This window comes from Bison bison, unplaced genomic scaffold, assembly GCF_000754665.1.
Source record: "Bison bison bison isolate TAMUID 2011002044 unplaced genomic scaffold, Bison_UMD1.0 scf7180017864465, whole genome shotgun sequence".
NCBI classification, from domain to species: domain Eukaryota; kingdom Metazoa; phylum Chordata; class Mammalia; order Artiodactyla; family Bovidae; genus Bison; species Bison bison.
Window position 1 is genome coordinate 9,858,471 of NW_011495026.1, and position 18,217 is coordinate 9,876,687.

An 18,217-nucleotide genomic window follows, 5' to 3' on the forward strand; every position below is an offset into this window, starting at 1 on the left:
AAATAAACAGTAAAAAGGATGTAAGACTGAATTCCTGTAACACTGTTTACAAATGTTATGATCTAAGGCAGTACATTAACCACCCTTAGCCTCATTGCCTTATCCTCTCTATAAAATGAGAATACCTCTACCTACCTGTAAGATGGTTATACCATAAATACTAGTTTCCTTGCATTAGCAGGTCAAATTCTTACTAATCATACTGATTTATAACAAATTTTATTCTTTTTAAACAGTCTTTCATTTCATAGTATGATATAATAAAAACAGCTCATCTCTATTGAACAGTTGCTATGTTCTAGGCACTTTACTCATAGAATTTCATTTAATCCTCACAACAAACCTTAGCAGTCAGAGCCCAAGATTATATAACTCAGAGGAAGACTAAAATCCAGGTCTCCAAATACTGGTTCTTAAACACAAAATAAAATTACTTATTAATTTTATCAATAAATATAATGGCTATTTCAAAAGCAAAAATGTTATTAATCCCTGAAAACAAAAATGTGTCAAAAGGGTCCAGGTATTTCTTTGCATTTTACAAAAAACTGATCAATAGTCATACCTTAAATGCAGTATTTAATTGTTAAATTCTGGTAACACTAGATTTCTCACTGACATTTATCTCTCCTGGAAATTTTAAAAGCAGTTTTTAGGTTTCATTCATTCTGATGACACTTGGAGTCAAACAGAAAATTTTAATTAATACATAATTTAAGAAAGGTATAATCAACTGGCTCTTTTAAATCTCTCTACATTAATAATGTTCTACACTTGAAGGCAGAATCTTCTTCTCATACTTCTTGTCATCAAACATTCATACAATGAGCTTCCCAAATTCATTTGTTAATAAAGTGTTCATTGTTATTCAGTCACTAAGTTGTGTCTGACTCCTTACGACCCCAAGGACTGTTGCACACCAGGCTCCTCTGTCCTCCACTATCTCCCAGAATTTGCTCGAACTCATGTCCATTGAGTCAGTGATGCTATCTAACCATCTCATCCTCTGTCGCCCCCTTCTCTTCCTGCCCTCAATGTTTCCCAGCATCAGGGTCTTTTCCAATGAGTGGGCTGTTTGCATCAGAGCTTCAGTTTTAGCATCAGTCTGATGAATATTCAGGGTTAATTTCCTTTAGGATTGACCAGTTTGATCCCCTTACTGTCCAAGGGACTCTCAAGAGTCTTTCCAGTACCATAGTGCGAAGGAATCAATTCTTCGGCACTGAAACGTCTCTACAGTCCAACTCTCACATCTGTATATGGTTACTGGAAAAATCATGGCTTGACTGTATGGACCTTTCTTGGCAAAGTGATGTCTCTGCTTTTTAATACATAGGTTAATACATAGGTTTGTCATAGCTTTCCTTTCAAGGAGTAAGCATCGCCCAATAGATATAAGTATAGACGTAAAAAGCTCTTAACAAGCAGTTAATTTATGAAGGAAAAAAGTAAATAAATGTTGTAGAACAGTGTAAGTCTCCTGAACAAATAGCTAATTGAGACTTATTCTCCAAAGGGAAATCAGGAAAAAGGCACTATTTAATTATGCAATTGGGACACATGTTATTTGTAGTAAAAAATCTAAGTGCTACCAAGGCCTTGTAATATACTCAGAATCAAGTCTATTGACCTTTCAAAAATTGTTCAGGGATTTTTATTTCCTTCATGTATTTAACAAACAAGATTTAGATGCTACATATTTAACAGTACTAGATTATACTAGGCTAAAACTTCTAAGCAACAAAATAATAGGGACATACTTTACCATCACCTTTTCACTCCTTAATAATCTAAGAATTCCTCTGGATATGAAGGATGCATGTCTAGCTAGTCAGACTAGTATGAATTTAAATACTATGATATATCACTGTATATTAAGAGGTAACTGGTCCTGCTATTTGTTTCCCAAAAGAATCCCTTAAAATTAAGTATCCTCAAAATAAAGACTTTTGACTGAAATCCTCATTAAATAGTCTTTAGTCAACAACCCATCTATAACAGATCACTAGTTCATGACTTAGGAAATATTTTACAACAAATTCTATGGTAAACAAATTAGATGTATTATTTTTTTTCTCTTTTGTAAAGAGTTACACTGGACAAGTAACAACTTTAAAACTGCTCCTGGCTTAAATTATCTCAACCAAGCTCTATGGCATAGTAGTTTTGCACTGGACACTCTTTTCTCCTAATAGAGGAGTTCTAAAACTTCCTAATGAAAATCTTGACCCTACTCACAGAAGGGACCTGTCTCCTTAGATGGCTAGTGGCCATATATCTACTCAGACACATGCCCCAGTTAGGCTTTTAAATTTGCCACAAAGAAACATCAATTATCTCTATTTCCTCTTGATTAACTATCAACGCACGTGGATCTGCCCTTAATAAGCAAGAAATAATAACTAGACTGTAAGGTCATATTATTGAATATAGCCTACTATTTTAACCCATATTCTACAATATTGTACAACACTTTCTGGCCTATTCACTCCTCTATACACTATATTCTAAATGATGCCCGTTAATCATGCCAGACTAATCATGTACTTAGACCAAACTGATTATTCCTGCACTGCTGTTTGGCATTGTGTCTTTACCTTTGAAGGATGTGACTATGAGCACATTTTTAAGAATGTCATCCTTTACAACAGAGAATATATTTTAAAAGCATATGGAAGAGAAACTTCTTTGGCCATTCATCAAAGTTGTGCTCTTCATGAGCACATACATGTAAATTTTCAAATGTAGGTAAAACTATGAGCAAATAATTAGAATTATAAAAGTATAACTGGTAAAGCCTACCAACTTTTAACATCACTGTAAAATGGAGGTTTGAAATCTTTTTTCTACTGCAAACTTCTGGCATAAAAAAACAAGAAAGAACAATTTAGACTAAATGTTCTTCAGTATTAAGAACATAAAATATCCAAAAATCATGATAATGTTTCTGCTCTACATTATGGACAATTACAGAGAGGGCAGAAACAGAAATTTATGTTAGCATTAAGAGTGACAAAAAGAATCCGAGACATAAAGAAATGACAGGGGAGAGCCAGTCATGAAAGAACCAATATTAGAGCAATTTATATTAGACTGCATTTATGCATCTTAAATAGTGATTACATTTTGCCATATTCTTTGAAGTGAGCTAAGTTCATGTCACTCCCCTGCCCCAAAACCTTTCATGGCAGTGGCTTGCCAGTGTTCAACAACCTCCATTACATAGCTTCCATCTTATCCCCTATTATTCCTTTACCTTATATTTACCACCATATGGCGTTGTGAATTCCTAAACACACCTGTTTTCAAACCTCAATGCCATTGGTCAAACCAGTTATTTCATCTGAGCTACCCTCCCTTCCACTCCACCTATACCTGACACAATCCTATATTCACTGTCATCACCAAGCATGCTACTTAAGAGATGGAACTTTCACAACAGCTTTTCCATTCTGTGCGTGTCTGCATGTGTGCTAAGTCACTTCAGTTGTGTCCGACTCTTTGGGACCCTGTGGACTGTAGTCTGCCAAGCTCCTCTGTCCAAGGGATTCTCCAGGCAAGAATACTGGAGTGAGTTGCTATTTCCTCCTCCAGGGTATTTTCCCAACCCAAGATCGAACCCAGGTCTCTTAAATCTGCAGCATTGGCGAGCAGGTTCTTTACCACTAGCACCACCTGGGAAGCCCTCTACCATTCTGCCTCCTTGACAAATAGACAGAACTTTAAACACCATGAATTTGCTGGGACCACACCAAGTGGTCCATATCAAAATTGGTAATTCTGAGGATGGTTCACTGTTTTTCCTCAACACACACTCACTGTTCTCTTTTTTCTTTAATTACAATTGTTTGTATGCATTTATTCCCTCAAATAATTTTGAATAATACTCTTTATTTTTTATTCCCCCTCCAGATTAGCACAATGATCAGTAGAGTGAATGTAAAATAAGTATCTGTTAAATTAGGTAAAGATTTTCATCGAAAGTTACCTCTTTCTTAAAGAACTTGGGTCAGTTATTCTTGACCCTCATTCAAGAATTGTGGTGAACAGCAAACCACTTTAAGGAGATGTTAACATTTCATGATAAAATGAAGTAATTATTTTCTTCAAAACAAAAGACTGTAAACAATTTAAGACGGTATCCCCCATATCAATGAAAATTCTGAAGTGGGCAATCCCAGTAGGCCTAGTTTACAACCTGCAGTTACCTCTGGATACTTCAAATACCTTCATTCCTCCCATAAGCTGTGATAAGTGTTTATTTATACATAAGAATCTTCAAGAACCCTCTTGGGCCACATTTGACAAGGCTATTTAATAAATACAAGGGACACTAGACTGGAAGTTAGCAGACCTGAGTTTTTGTTCTGATTTTAACAGCTATAATCAGAGGAACTTATGATTTTTCCATCTACAAAATGAGGGGGCTTTGAGGACATTAGCTGTTTCCAAACTGATGATGGATTTCGAGAAAAATCGGTTGTTTTCTGTGTTCCTTGGAATTCTGGAGTCAAGAGCATTGGGTGGGGTGGTGTTAGGTCAAATGGGCCTCCTCAAACCACCATTTCCCTACAGCTTTATCAGTTCACATTATCATTTTAAAACACCAAGGGGGGAAAAAAATCTGGAATAAAACTTCTAATGCAAATATAAAATAGGGTGGGTTTGTTTGTTTTACCACAAACAAGCTATATAAATGAAGAGAACTTTTGTTTTGGCTCCACTGTAACCTTGCTTTCAAAATTTATGTTAACTAACATGTAAAAAGAAAAAAGATTAAATCAAAACAGCGAGACCTTATCACACAGACTGCAAGATTAACAGAAGCATGACATGCTGAGGAAAAATACTCTCCTAAAGAAATCTATCTCTAAGGCACAACCTAGATGCACTTTTCAAACTAAATCAAGGGTAGAAATACTGGGCATGCCCAAAATTAAGTGAATGTGTTAGAAACTAGAACTGAACTCAAAAGAATCTGGCTCTCAGGAATGAGCTTTAACCACCTCTAAAGTGTAAGATATCTTTAAGTACCACCTTTAAGACTTACAGTCAAATTTAAAAAAGAATCAAGAATATTCTCTCCACAATACCTAAGCAATGTAGGAAAGTACTTTCTTATTAATAAAAAGTCAAAACTTAAAAACAAAAGATTCCCAATGCACTAACATATTACCTAAAGGACATTTTATTCTCCTGTGAGAATGCTTACAGTAACTACTAAGAAATGAGGTAAAAAGGTTGGTTTAACAACCAAAATTCCAAAATCATAGACTGAAGACAGGTAATGACACAGAGCCATTCTCAATCACAGATGAGAGACTGCAAAAAGCCTATTTCAAAGGTCCACAGAACACTTTTATCATAAGAAGTCACTGAGCTTCTGTTCAAAACTATCTAATATACAACTCTAACTTTTAGAAAACTTTTTCCAGAAATGAAATTTGCCCATTATTCTTTCTAATAATTCAGGTTTCATTAACTCTGCAGATGTCAAATTCTAACCCATTAATGCCAACATTTTCAAGGTAGAGTACATTATGTTTTATATAGGAGGGATGAAAGATATGTGGGAGGAAGGCAATGATAGTTTAAAAAAAAAGACTAAACAACAGTGAAACAATAGGGAAATCTAAAAATAATTTAGGGTAGCTCAAACTTTTGCTAAGTTTTAAAACTTTCAGAACTTTACTCTATTTTCCCATAGAAAAAACAGTATACATCATGATGAGATTCTTAGGGGAGCTCACATACACACAACCCAACACTTAGTTGGAAAGTTCCAAAATTATACAGAACCAACCACCATTTCAGAACCTCACTGGGGAGCCTGAAACACAGGTCCTCATACCTAAGAAAAGGTGGAGGGGTTTCATTCTCTTTTGACCCTACACTCCCAGGTAGCACTTAAATTCTCCTTAAAAGTAGTTATCAAAAAGTATGGTCCAGGGACCTCTGGGGGGATCCTGAGACCCTTTCTTGGGGAACACAAAGTCAAAATTATTTTGATAATATTATTATACTAAGATATTTGACTTTTTAAGAGTCATTTTCATGAGTGGACAATGGGGTTTTTTAAAGGCTATAAGAAGTATATGAATATGAAAGCAGAGGTGAGAATTCAATTACCTTCCATTAGGAGAGACATTTAAAATATTTGCAAAATTTAAAACGATGTCAGTCTTCTCACTATATTTTTGCTTTGGAAAAATTATTCTTCATAAAGTGCTATTTAACATATGTAACGGATTTATTATAAATATTTTTAATGATTAAAATGTTTCTATTATGACCAGGCTTAATTTGAATGCAGCAAATATTAAACAGATACAACTTAATAAATAAAACCTCTTTGGAATCCTCAATTATTTATAATGTAACAAATCCTGAGATCAAACGTGTTTGCGAATTACTATTCTAGAAAGTAAAGACAAGGTTTCCTCTCCTTGAGGCCACTGGTGTGGTTAATGTAGAGAAGAAAAGTTACAGGCACAGACAGGAGCACCTAGAGTTGTGAAATGAACAGGTGAGCAGAATATACTGAGATAAAATTCTGATGATAAAAAGCAGAAACAGAAGAGAGTCTAGAGTATGCATTTCCTCTTTCCTACACATCCTTACCATAGTAGATAAATGCGAATTAGTAGCAATGTTATGTAAAAGTATGAATAAAGCAAAGAAGCTAAAAAGATAAGCATCTTAGTACAGTGATTAAAGAGTGCTAGGAAAGCCACTTTAACCACAGTATGGGATTAAGTCCACAGATGTAATAGGAGGTAAGACTAGAAATGTGGGTAAGGGTCATACTGAGAATAACCCTAAATAAACAATAGACTAAAGAAACTAAATTTAACCACGCAGAGGAAAGCTGCTGCAGGATTTTCAGCTAAGGAATGTTAAAATCAGTTCTGTAAACTCCAAAGGTTTTAAAAATATTTTTATCTATTACAAAATGTGAAACATTTCAACATCTACAAATGAAAATTCTGATTATATTACTGAAGATTTCAAATACATGAAAAAATGAAACCACGTTGCTTACCATGTTGCTTCTGCTTTGGATTATACATTTTCCACCACCGAAAAATTATAAATCCATCTTGAATTCTAAGCAAGATAAATTACAAAATTGAAAGCTTAAACAACAATTTATTTAACTCATTTCTTAGTTATCATAAAAAAGCAGGAAACTGATAATAGGGAAATACAGAAAACTGGACACTAGCACACTTAGACGTTTCATACTCTTCCAATTAAGAAAGGAAAAGATCTGTAAAAGCTCTTAGATTCTTCTGTTTAGGTAAACTGTAATACCAAATAACATTTAGTAGGAAAATAAAGTGTTAACAGAAAAAACTTTTTCTTTTTCAAGTGATATTTTTTAAATGAAAATTATATAAACTAAAAGTCAAATCTTGAAAGGAAGATATTAGCACACAAAGGGAAAACTTGTAAAGATTTTCTTTCATTTCTATAATGACATATCACTGCATCTCCCCAAAGGGTAGAATTATAGCCTAACTTTTACTTTTAACTTGGAAATAGTTTTAGACTCACAAAGAAGTTACCTCTACTATTATAAGTGAGGTATGAGTGCTGCTAAACTCTAGCACTTCTCAACTAATTTAGTGTCTCCAAGTTTTATCCAAGTAACAAATTTTAAGAAAATCACATGAATAGAGTAAGCTTTTCTTTCAAGGCTTACAGAATACAGACTATATCAAATATATGAACTATCATTTTTCATTATATTCAATTTTCATCTATTTCATAAGGTAAAACTAGAAATGCTATTAAGGTTAAATTATTCTAAAATTTCACTATATATAAAAAAGGGATAATGGATAAGAGATATCAACACCCCGATCCTTGCTTATATAACAAATGACCACAATGAATTCTACAACAAAAATGCTCAAGTAATCTAATGCTCTATTTTTAAAACTAGGGATGATATGAGATTGTCCATTTCTATAAGCTGCTATTCAAATATGATTTTTTTGGCCAGTGTAAACCTTAGCTAAATTAATCCATGGATAGAAACATTAAAAAAAAAAAAATCAATTCACCAGGTATGAATCACTGAAAAAAATGATTGCTGATTTATGGTTTTATTTGAAAATCCAACATCGTTCCTATGAAAAAGCAAGCCATATTCAATTCAGTATTATAATTTAAAAAGTTTATAATATTTCAGATTTAAGATGGACATTTATTTTTACCTAATAGACATGTCTTCTGTAATATAATAGATTTCACGAACCATGACTTTTCCAGAAAGAACAGAGAAAGAAAATGAACCTGTTGTAGGAAAAAAAAAAAACCCAACAGCAATTAATGTAATTGTTTTGAAAAACAGTAGAGCCCTAAAAGCTTTAAATAATCTTCACATTCAATTTATTCAATAATTAAATGTTCTTTCCCTACTTCTTTCCTGATATCCTTACAGCCTTATTAATCTTGTCACTTTCCCCTCAAATGTAAGAAAAAGTGCCATAGATATCATTACTATGAACTGAGTTACTAAATAATTATATGAGGACGTTAGTTTAACAGCTACTTCTATGAATAATTCTCTTGATTAGGCACAGTCATTAAATGAACCCAAAGCAGTTCACCATTTTTCTCCATTAATTTCGGTGACTCCAGGAACCAGTCATTGCCTCAAATTAATGAAAGACTACTTATGTTTGAGAGAACTTTTATTTATGACCAGTAAGAGGTACTCTAAGGAAGAGCAGAAATATTCTATTAGGTGATCCCTCACCTCTTTTTCCCAGTGGTTCAGGGTTTTTCCAAAGAATATGACTTCCTAATATACCCTCCTATCTACTTGCAAACTTCCCATTTATAAGTAGGTTAAATTAATAACAAAAGCTACAAAATGAAGTACACAAGATGATTCCACTTAGTTATAGATTTTTTAGGTATCAGTTTTTTTTAAAAAAGCAGAACTTCATCAAGCATTAGAAATTTTCTTTGGATGGTAGAATGTTGAGAAATATCCAGTTCCATTTTTTATATGTGTCCAGATAATTCAAATTATTTTAATGAGGATCTCTTGTAATCCAAAAAAGTCAAAAGGCTACTACAGAAACCCTTTGGGAAATAAGAACGAGGTAAAGGACATAACCAAATGGTAGTTCAACTCTAGTCGGGGTACTATATTAGAGAAATTTCAGGTAGATTAGTTTAACTTTCATGAAACAAAAGTAAATTTCTAAAGCCACTGCGTGTTTACAAAATAAACTTACAATTTCCAGATTACACAGAAGAAAAAAAAAATTACTCAGACTTACCAATATGAATATAGCCATGCTTGTATAATCTGTTAAGAACCAGTGTTAAAATAAGGCCAACATTCCGAGAATTATAATACGTGAGATAAATAATCCATCCACAAGACAAAATAGTAGCTGTTGGAAGAAAAGAATGCAAAAAAAGGATCTCACTATACATTTCCTTTTGATCACCTTAACATTTTAATAAAAATTTGTTAGTAAAAGATCATTTATCATGTTCAGAAACGAGAAGATTTTCTTCCAAACAGTAACATGTCCTCTTACAATTTAATACTTGAAGTTTTAAAACCAGAGGTTGATTCTACTTTACCCACCTTTCAAATTCATTCTCTTTAGTCATTCACCAGAAAAATTGAGATTTCAATCAGATCAAGTAAAACAATGTTTCAAGTAAAACTACTTTCCTTTTTTTCTGTTTCATTTTACACTACTTTGTACAGTTTTATTTATTAAACACACACAAAGTGTTCTGGGAAAAGAAAGCCCATATTTCTGAATATTCTGGAAAAAAAAAAAATCTACCTTTATTAGACTCAGAGTTCATTCTTAAGCTATTTCCTAAAGGCTACAGTCACTTACCAAGAACACTGATGATTTTTTTACGAAAACTGATGATTTTTTTACATCAGAGAAAAGTCACTTTAAAAACAAATCAACAGTCTCTGCTTTTAAAATACTGTTGGAAAGAAGTGAGAAATTTAACCTACTTAAAGGCATATTATGGCATCTGGTCCCATCACTTCATGGGAAATAGATGGGGAAACAGTGGCAACAGTGTCAGACTTTATTTTTTTGGGCCCCAAAATCACTGCAGATGGTGACTGCAGCCATGAAATTAAAAGACGCTTACTCCTTGGAAGGAAAGTTATGACCAACCTAGATAGCATACTCAAAAGCAGAGACATTACTTTGCCAACAAAGGTTCGTCTAGTCAAGGCTATGTATGTATGTGAAAGTTGGACTGTGAAAAAGGCTGAGCGCCAAAGAATTGATGCTTTTGAACTGTGGTGTTGGAGAAGACTCTTGAGAGTCCCTTGGACTGCAAGGAGATCCAACCAGTCCATTCTGAAGGAGATCAGCCCTGGGATTTCTTTGGAGGGAATGATTCTGAAGCTGAAACTCCAGTACTTTGGCTACCTCCTGCGAAGAGTCGACTCACTGGAAAAGACTCTGATGCTGGGAGGGATTGGGGGCGGGAGGAGAAGGGGACAACAGAGGATGAGATGGCTGGATGGCATCACTGACTCAATGGATGTTGAGTCTCAGTGAACTCCGGGAGTTGGTGATGGACAGGGAGGCCTGGCGTGCTGCGATTCATGGGGTCGCAAAGAGTCGGACACAACTGAGCGACTGAACTGAAAGGCATATCTATATTGAATAGGCCACCAAATATTAATATTATTATGTTGCAATTGGTAACACAGTAACTTACTTTTAAAGAACACCATTAAATACGCTTCAATACATGTTATTCTATATTTGACCATTTTTCATGAAAAGTTTATAGTCACTAATAAAATCTGTAATATTCCTCCCAAAACACCTAACTCCTTAATACATAAATGACAAAATACAAGAACGTATTTTTTGATAAATTTTCTTTTACTTATGCATTTGAAAAGTATAACTATTTTCTAGATTAAGACAAAGTAATATAAAGCAATTTAATATATGTAACCTTTTAGCAACACTGTATTAAGTTTGTACTTTTAAAAAATTATGTTAACATACCTAAAACAAAGCATTCACTGAGAGTCAAAATACATCATTAATTACTTATGGTAGCTTAGACTGATGTTAATAGCTTTGAGGTATCAAGTGCTATGATTTGTCCATAAAAATTATTTCTAGAACAATTCTTTTGAACAATTATTTTGAAGATACAATATTATTTTAAACTTAAAGTCATCCTGTATTAATTTTTACCGTGAATCACTGTGTGAACAGCAAGTTGCTATGGGCTCTTCAGAAAGGCAAAGGTATTTGCTGAGAAAGCACGCTCTCATCTCAGAAAGTAGACCCCCTGGGAGCTGTGGCCCTTTCAGTGTATCATGTCCCTCCCCACTCCATGCCCTTCCATATTGTAAGACCATTAGTAAAATAGAGAGATTAAACAACCCCTCATTGTTTTCCTGGTTGTTGTTATTATTTTCACCTGAAAGAAAGGAGCTGTATACCATGCATAAAAAAAAAACCAGAAATTCTAAATGATAGGAAAGGGGGCACACAGGATATAAGAAAGATGTCTGCCTTTAATTAAACTAAAAGATAATTTTCAATGCTGTTTTTATGAAATTATATTTCATAGTATTATTTTGCACTTCATTTTACTTTTAAGTTTTCATTATGATAATTTAGAATAGTTCATGTTCATCAATTAGGGGAGAAAAAACAAAGTTTAAATGGTAAGCCAATCCTACCTACAAACCATAAATTATTATAATTCCCTTTATATACAGTTCTCCTCTACTGTAACCCTATCACACAGCATCATGAAAGAAGCACAAGCCTACATTCAAGAAAAAGAACAATTGTGTAACCTGTGCAAGTTATTTAATTTTTATGGGTCTCAATTCCCCAATAGGTTAATAGGAAAATATCAGCTACCTTCATAAGTCTGCTGTGAACATTACTGAGATAACACACGCAAAATGCTTGTGGCACATGGTACACAGATGTTTAATAAATATTTCCATCACCTCCCTTTCCTCTCTCACTCCATCTTACCCTTTCTATTTTCCTCTCTGCACTTTTCTAATTCCTATGCTAAAATTCAAATCAAATAGCGTTCTTCCATGAAACATCCTGGACAGTAACAACCTACAGTAATTGCTCCCTTTCTCAGTACTTGATGTATTTCTCCTTATCTGTTCATATTCATTCACTCACTCATACGTCTTCCCTCTCTCTGCAATTTAATTATATACTGCTTTGTATTATTTGTGTATACCTAGAAAAGTTCTGGAATATAAGACAAAAAAATCATTACTGGAAAATTCCACTGTCAGGTACATAAGGAATGAGGAAAGAGATAACATTTAATTAGGCAAAAACATTTACCATGAGGATTTATCACTTTATAATAAAACAAAAGTGTTTGCGTGTATGTTCGGATGGGAAATGGAAGAGCTGATCTGAAACAGCAAAGAAAAGCTAGGTCTCTTATCATCCCACTTCCCCTAACACAGACAAGGAAGCAGCCTAAGGAAAACAGCCCTCAAGAGCAGTTTCCAGAGCAAATATTCATAGAAACACAGATTAAAATACTTGTCTCCAAAAACACAAACAAATGGTATTGTAAGCACACTAACCTCAGTGAACTACAGCTTAAAATCTGGCAGCTGTTAATTCATACACAAAATAAAGTACAAGAAAATATATTCTACTTACCAACAAGGAGCCAAACAACGTTGGAATTGTGTTCTGTAAGAAAATCTTCTAGTTGAGTGATACTAGGAACAATACTCTCATTCTTTCTTTGATCCATTACTAAAATTTTTCCAGAATAGCATCTAAAAGGCCTGAAAGAGTTCAAAAGTTAAATTTAGAATTTAACCTATGTAAGGGGAAGAAAGGTGAATTTAATAAATGTGAAAGTTTACTAAATCATATTCTGCTTTCTTCAAAGAGAGGAATGTAAAACTATAACAAACAGTAATAACAAAGATGTCCACATTTCTACATAAAATATAAGACAATGTATCATATTTTTAAAGTCCTGATTCACCAATCTAAGTATGAATAGAGATCCAAGTTCAATTACTAAACTCTGGCTCAAAATAAGAGGGACATAATTAGTCTTAAATCTAACCAAAGATATTTATTCTCAACAATCAGGAAATATCAGTCATCAATATTAGACAAATTCATCTAGACTTGTACCCAAAACTACCACTTAATTATAAAGTATTTATATATTAAGCTTTAGTAATCCTTCTTAACCTCTATCAGCTGTGTATTCCCATTATTCCATGAAGAAACAATCTTCCTAGTTTAAATTCATTCTAGATAGAATCTGGACACTAAGCAGATCTCCTGCTATCAGATGATCAGGATAAAATATAATACACGTCAAATTGTGACCAGACATGCAAACGTATTTATGTGTGTGTAACTGAGTATGTGTATGTATGTGTATGTGTATATGTGCGTGTATGTATGTATATATGTATATGGACTGAGAATCAGCAAAAAGGAATGCAAGTTCTTCTTTTTATGATCTAAGAAACAGAAAATTATCCCTCTGAGAGTACAGTATTAACATGACTAACCCAACCCATCTATAACAAAATTACCTTGTGATAAATCAGGAAAAGGAGAAGAAAAGTTAGACAAAGAAAGCTACACAGTTAATAATCCTTTATGACCAAACAGCATACATGACTTTCATGGAGAGTCAGAAAAACAGATTTTAAAATAGAAAGATATGTGAGGACAACTTTCTAGTTGAAATTCCATACAGTTAGCTTATAACCTTCTCAAAATGTTTTTCTGTTTACTCATCACAATCCTATCTTCACAGGTCACAAAACAAGTTTAAAAACTGGATGAGACAACATTGCAAGATACTGTCTACAAGAGGATTACAACATTTCATATGTCTGCATTGTTGAAAACACTATAATTTAGAGGCAAATTAAAAATTTATTTTAAAAAAATGAGTTCAGTAACAAAAGGTTTATTATTAAAAGTATATGAAAACCTAGGGCAAAATTGCTAGAGCAACTTTAATGTTTTCATTTTTCAGTAAGCTTTTTTTCCTGTGGTTTAGAAAGTAAGTAAGAAATGTTAATGTATTGAAAACATTGGTGGTAGTCAAAGGCATGCCGTGCTGTGCTTAGTCACTCAGTTGTTCCAGCTCTTGCGACCCCATGGACTGCGCCCGCCAGGCTCCTCTGTCCAAGGGGATTCTCCAGGCAAGAAAACTGGAGTAGGCTGCCATACCCTCATCCAGGGAGTGGAAGGCAAGGGCATGGGGTGGTGGAAATGACTGAAGAGGGTCAAAGGATACAGACTTTCAGTTATAAGATAAATAAGTTCTGGGAATTTAAAAACAGCATGGTGACTGTAAACAATAGTGTAGTGCATATTGAAAGCTGCTAAGAAAATATGTTTTAATCGTTCATATCATGAGAACAATGTGTAATTATTCGAGATGATGGATGTTACCTAAACTTATTGTGGTAATCATTTTGATCATATATCAAATCATTATGTGGTACACCTTGAAGTAATACAGTGTTATATGTCAATTATATTTAAATAAAACTGAGGTGAAATGCTACATTTTACAATACTTTGAAAAAAATCTATGAACTAGTAGCAAAATTAGGAGGCTAATTTTTACAACATGAGCTTTCTCTTTCTTATCTTTTGAGACTAAAAAAAGTAAAAATTTTAAAAGGGAGAAAACACTTTGAGAAGGCCTACAATCTAAACCAAATATTCATATATTATATAATGGTTTACATATTATAAAATAACGTCTGAACCTATCTCAAACTTATTTTTCCATTTTACATATGTATCGCCAGCACACTACTGGGTTGATGAAAAGAGCACCTAGTGACTCCTAGCGGGTACTCCATGAGGGATATAGGCTGGCATTCAGATCTCCATATAAAACGGGAAGTGATCTCCCTGCCAAAAGGATCCACAGTCTTCATGCAAAATCACTTGGACCACCCATCACTTTAAGAATTGTCAAGACAGAAAGCTGTAGTATCACAGTTTTACCAACATTTGTCCAATTACTAGTTAATGCAAAATCATTAACAGAAATCAACAGACAAAGGCTGCTATACTGTTGTTAACAGTAGTTAAAAGAATATATTTTGAGCAAGTACAGAAGTAAAGGCTAAGCCTTAACAAAGGCCCTAAAATAAAGGAGACATCCTGGCCTAAGGGAAGTGTCTAAAAACAACACTGGACACAGAAAACCCAGTCTGAACTGGGGCTATACACTTGGCCACATTGCTTAAGTGCCACACAATCCCTCAAAAGTGTGGCAAAGTTTGAGATAGGTTCAGACAATATCTTAAAGAAGATGAAATGGAGATTGATTTAAGAACCTACTGCATAACCTTCACTGAGTAAATGATGGAATAAAAAACAACCTGGTTGTTTCCTCTTTCCTACCTAAACAGTTTATGCTAAAAGCCACAAGGTGAAGTCAGTCTCTCCCATCAGGAAGCTTCCATAAGCCTCTTACCCTTCCTTTTCCATCAGAGGGCAGACAGACTGAAAACCACAATCACAGGAAACTAACCAATCTGATCACATGGACCACAGCCTTGTCTAACTCAATGAAACTATGAGCCATGCAATGTAGGGTCACCCAAGACGGACGGGTCATGGTGGAAAGTTCTGACAAAACATGGTCCACTGGAGAAGGGAATGACAAACCAGTTCAGTATTCCTGCCTTGAGAACCCCATGAACAGTATGAAAAGGCAAAAAGACAGGACACTGAAAGATGAACTCCACAGGTCGGTAGGTGTCCAATATGCTACTGGAGAACAGTGGAGAAATAACTCCAGAAAGCATGGAGAGACAGAGCCAAAGCAAAAAAAAAACACCCAGTTGGGGATGTGACTAGTGATGGAAGTAAAGTCCGACGCTGTAAAGGGCAATACTGCATAGGAACCTGGAATGTTAGGTCTGTGAATCAAGGCAAATTGGAAGTGGTCAAACAGGAGATGATGAGTGAACATCGACATTTTATGTATCAGCAAACTAAAAACTAAAATTCAAATTGGTGAATTTAATTAGGATGACCATTATACCTACTACTGTTGGCAAGAATCCCTTAGAAGAAATGGAGTAGCCATCATAGTCAACAAAAGGGCCCAAAATGCAGTACCTGGATGCAATCTCAAAAATGACAAAATGATCTCTGTTCATTACCAAGGCAAACCATTCACTATCACAGTAATCCAAGTCTATGCCCAGACCAGCAATGCTGAATAAGCTGAAGCTGAACAGTTCTATGAATACCTACTAGACCATCTAGAATTAACACCGAAAAAAGATGTCCTTTTCATTATAGGGGACTGGAATGCAAAAGTAGGGAGTCAAGAAATACATGGAGTAAGAGGCAAATTTGGCCTTGGAGTACAGAATGAAGCAGGGCAAAGGCAGATAAGAGTTTTGCCAAGACGATGCACTGGTCATAGCAAACACCCTCTTCCAACAACACAAGAGAAGACTCCACACATGGAGATCACCAGATGGTCAATACCGAAATCAGACTGATTATATTCTTTGAAACCACAGATGGATAAGCTCTATACAGTCAGCAAAAACAAGACTGGGAGCTGACTGTGGCTCAGATAATGTACTTCTTATTGCCAAATTCAGACCTAAATTGAAGAAAGTAGGGAAAACTACTAGATCATTCAGGTATGACCTAAATCAAATCCCGTATGATTATACAGTGGAAGTGATAAAAAGATCAAGGAATTAGATCTGGTAGAGTGCCTGAAGAACTATGGATGGAGGTTTGTGACACTGTACAGGAGGCAGGGATCAAGACAATCCCCAAAGAAAGGAAATGCAAAAAGGCAAAATAGTTGTCTGATGAGGCCTTAAAAAGCTGAGAAAAGAAAAGACACAAATGGCAAAGGAGAAAAGGAAAGATATATCTATTTGAATGCAGAGTTCCAAAGAATAGCAAGGAGAGATAAGAAAACCTTCCTCAATAATCAATGCAAAGAAACAGAGGAAAACAATAGAATGGGAAAGACTAGCGATCTCTTCAAGAAAATTAGAGTTACAAAGAGAACTTTTCATGCAAAGATGGGCACAATAAAGGACAGAAATGGTATGGACCTAACAGAAGCAGAAGATATTAAGAAGAGGTGGCAAGAATACACAGAAGAACTGTACAAAAAAGAGCTTCATGACCCAGATAATTACAATGGTGTGATCACTGACCTAGAGCCAGACAGCCTGGAATGAGAAGTCAAGTGGGCCTTAGGAAGCATCACTACAAAGCTAGTGGAGGTGATGGAATTCCAGTGGAGCTATTTCAAATCCTAAAAGATGATGCTGTGAAAGCACTGCACTCAATATGTCAGCAAATTTGGAAAACTCAGTCGTGGCCATAGGACTAGGAAAGGTCAGTCTTCATTCCAATCGCAAAGAAAGGCAATGCCAAAGAATGCTCAAACTACTGCACAATTGCACTCATCTCACACACTAATAAAGTAATGCTCAAAATTCTCCAAGCCAGGCTTCAACAATTTGTGAACCGTTAACTACCATATGTTCAAGCTGGATTTAGAAAAGGAAGAGGAACCAGAGATCAAATTGCCAACATCCATTGGACCATCAAAAAAGCAAGAGTTCCAGAAAAACATCTACTTCTGCTTTATTGACTATGACTGTGACTATAAACCCTTTGATTGCGTGAACCACAACAAACTCTGGAATATTCTTAAAGAGAAGGGAATACCAGGCCACCTGACCTGCCTCTTGAGAAACCTGTATGCAGGTCAGGAAGCAACAGTTAGAACTGGACATGGAATAACAGACTGGTTCCAAATAGGAAAAGGAGTAGATCAAGACTGTATATTGTCACCCTGCTTATTTAACTTATATGCAGAGTACATCATGAGAAATGCTGGACTGGATGAAGCACAAGCTGGAATCAGGATTGCCAAGAGAAATATCAATAACCTCAGACATGCAGATGACACCACCCTTATGGCAGAAAGTGAAGAACAACTAAAGAGCTTCTTGATGAAAGTGAAAGAGGAGAGTGGAAAAGTTGGCTTAAAATTCAACATTCAGAAAACTAAGATGATGGCATCCAGTCCCATGACTTCATGGCAAATAGATGGGGAAACAATGGAAACAGTGACAGACATTTTTCTTGGGTTCCAAAATCACTGCAGGTGGTGACTGTAGCCATGA

At 34.9% G+C, this 18,217-nt stretch overlaps 1 protein-coding gene across 4 annotated transcripts in view; it reads right to left on the bottom strand.

The window, feature by feature from the left end:
- Positions 1-18,217, bottom strand: part of KIAA1109 (KIAA1109 ortholog) — a 195,544-nt gene that overhangs the window by 169,267 nt on the left and 8,060 nt on the right. For all 4 annotated transcript variants that reach the window (XM_010860282.1, XM_010860283.1, XM_010860280.1 and 1 more), the window contains exons 3-6: positions 12,693-12,823; positions 9,300-9,416; positions 8,223-8,301; positions 7,043-7,107 (exon numbers count right to left, since the gene is read on the bottom strand). In XM_010860282.1, the coding sequence (XP_010858584.1) occupies positions 7,043-7,107; positions 8,223-8,301; positions 9,300-9,416; positions 12,693-12,789 (358 nt within the window). In that variant the 5' untranslated portion in view covers positions 12,790-12,823. The remainder of the gene's footprint in view (positions 1-7,042; positions 7,108-8,222; positions 8,302-9,299; positions 9,417-12,692; positions 12,824-18,217) is intronic.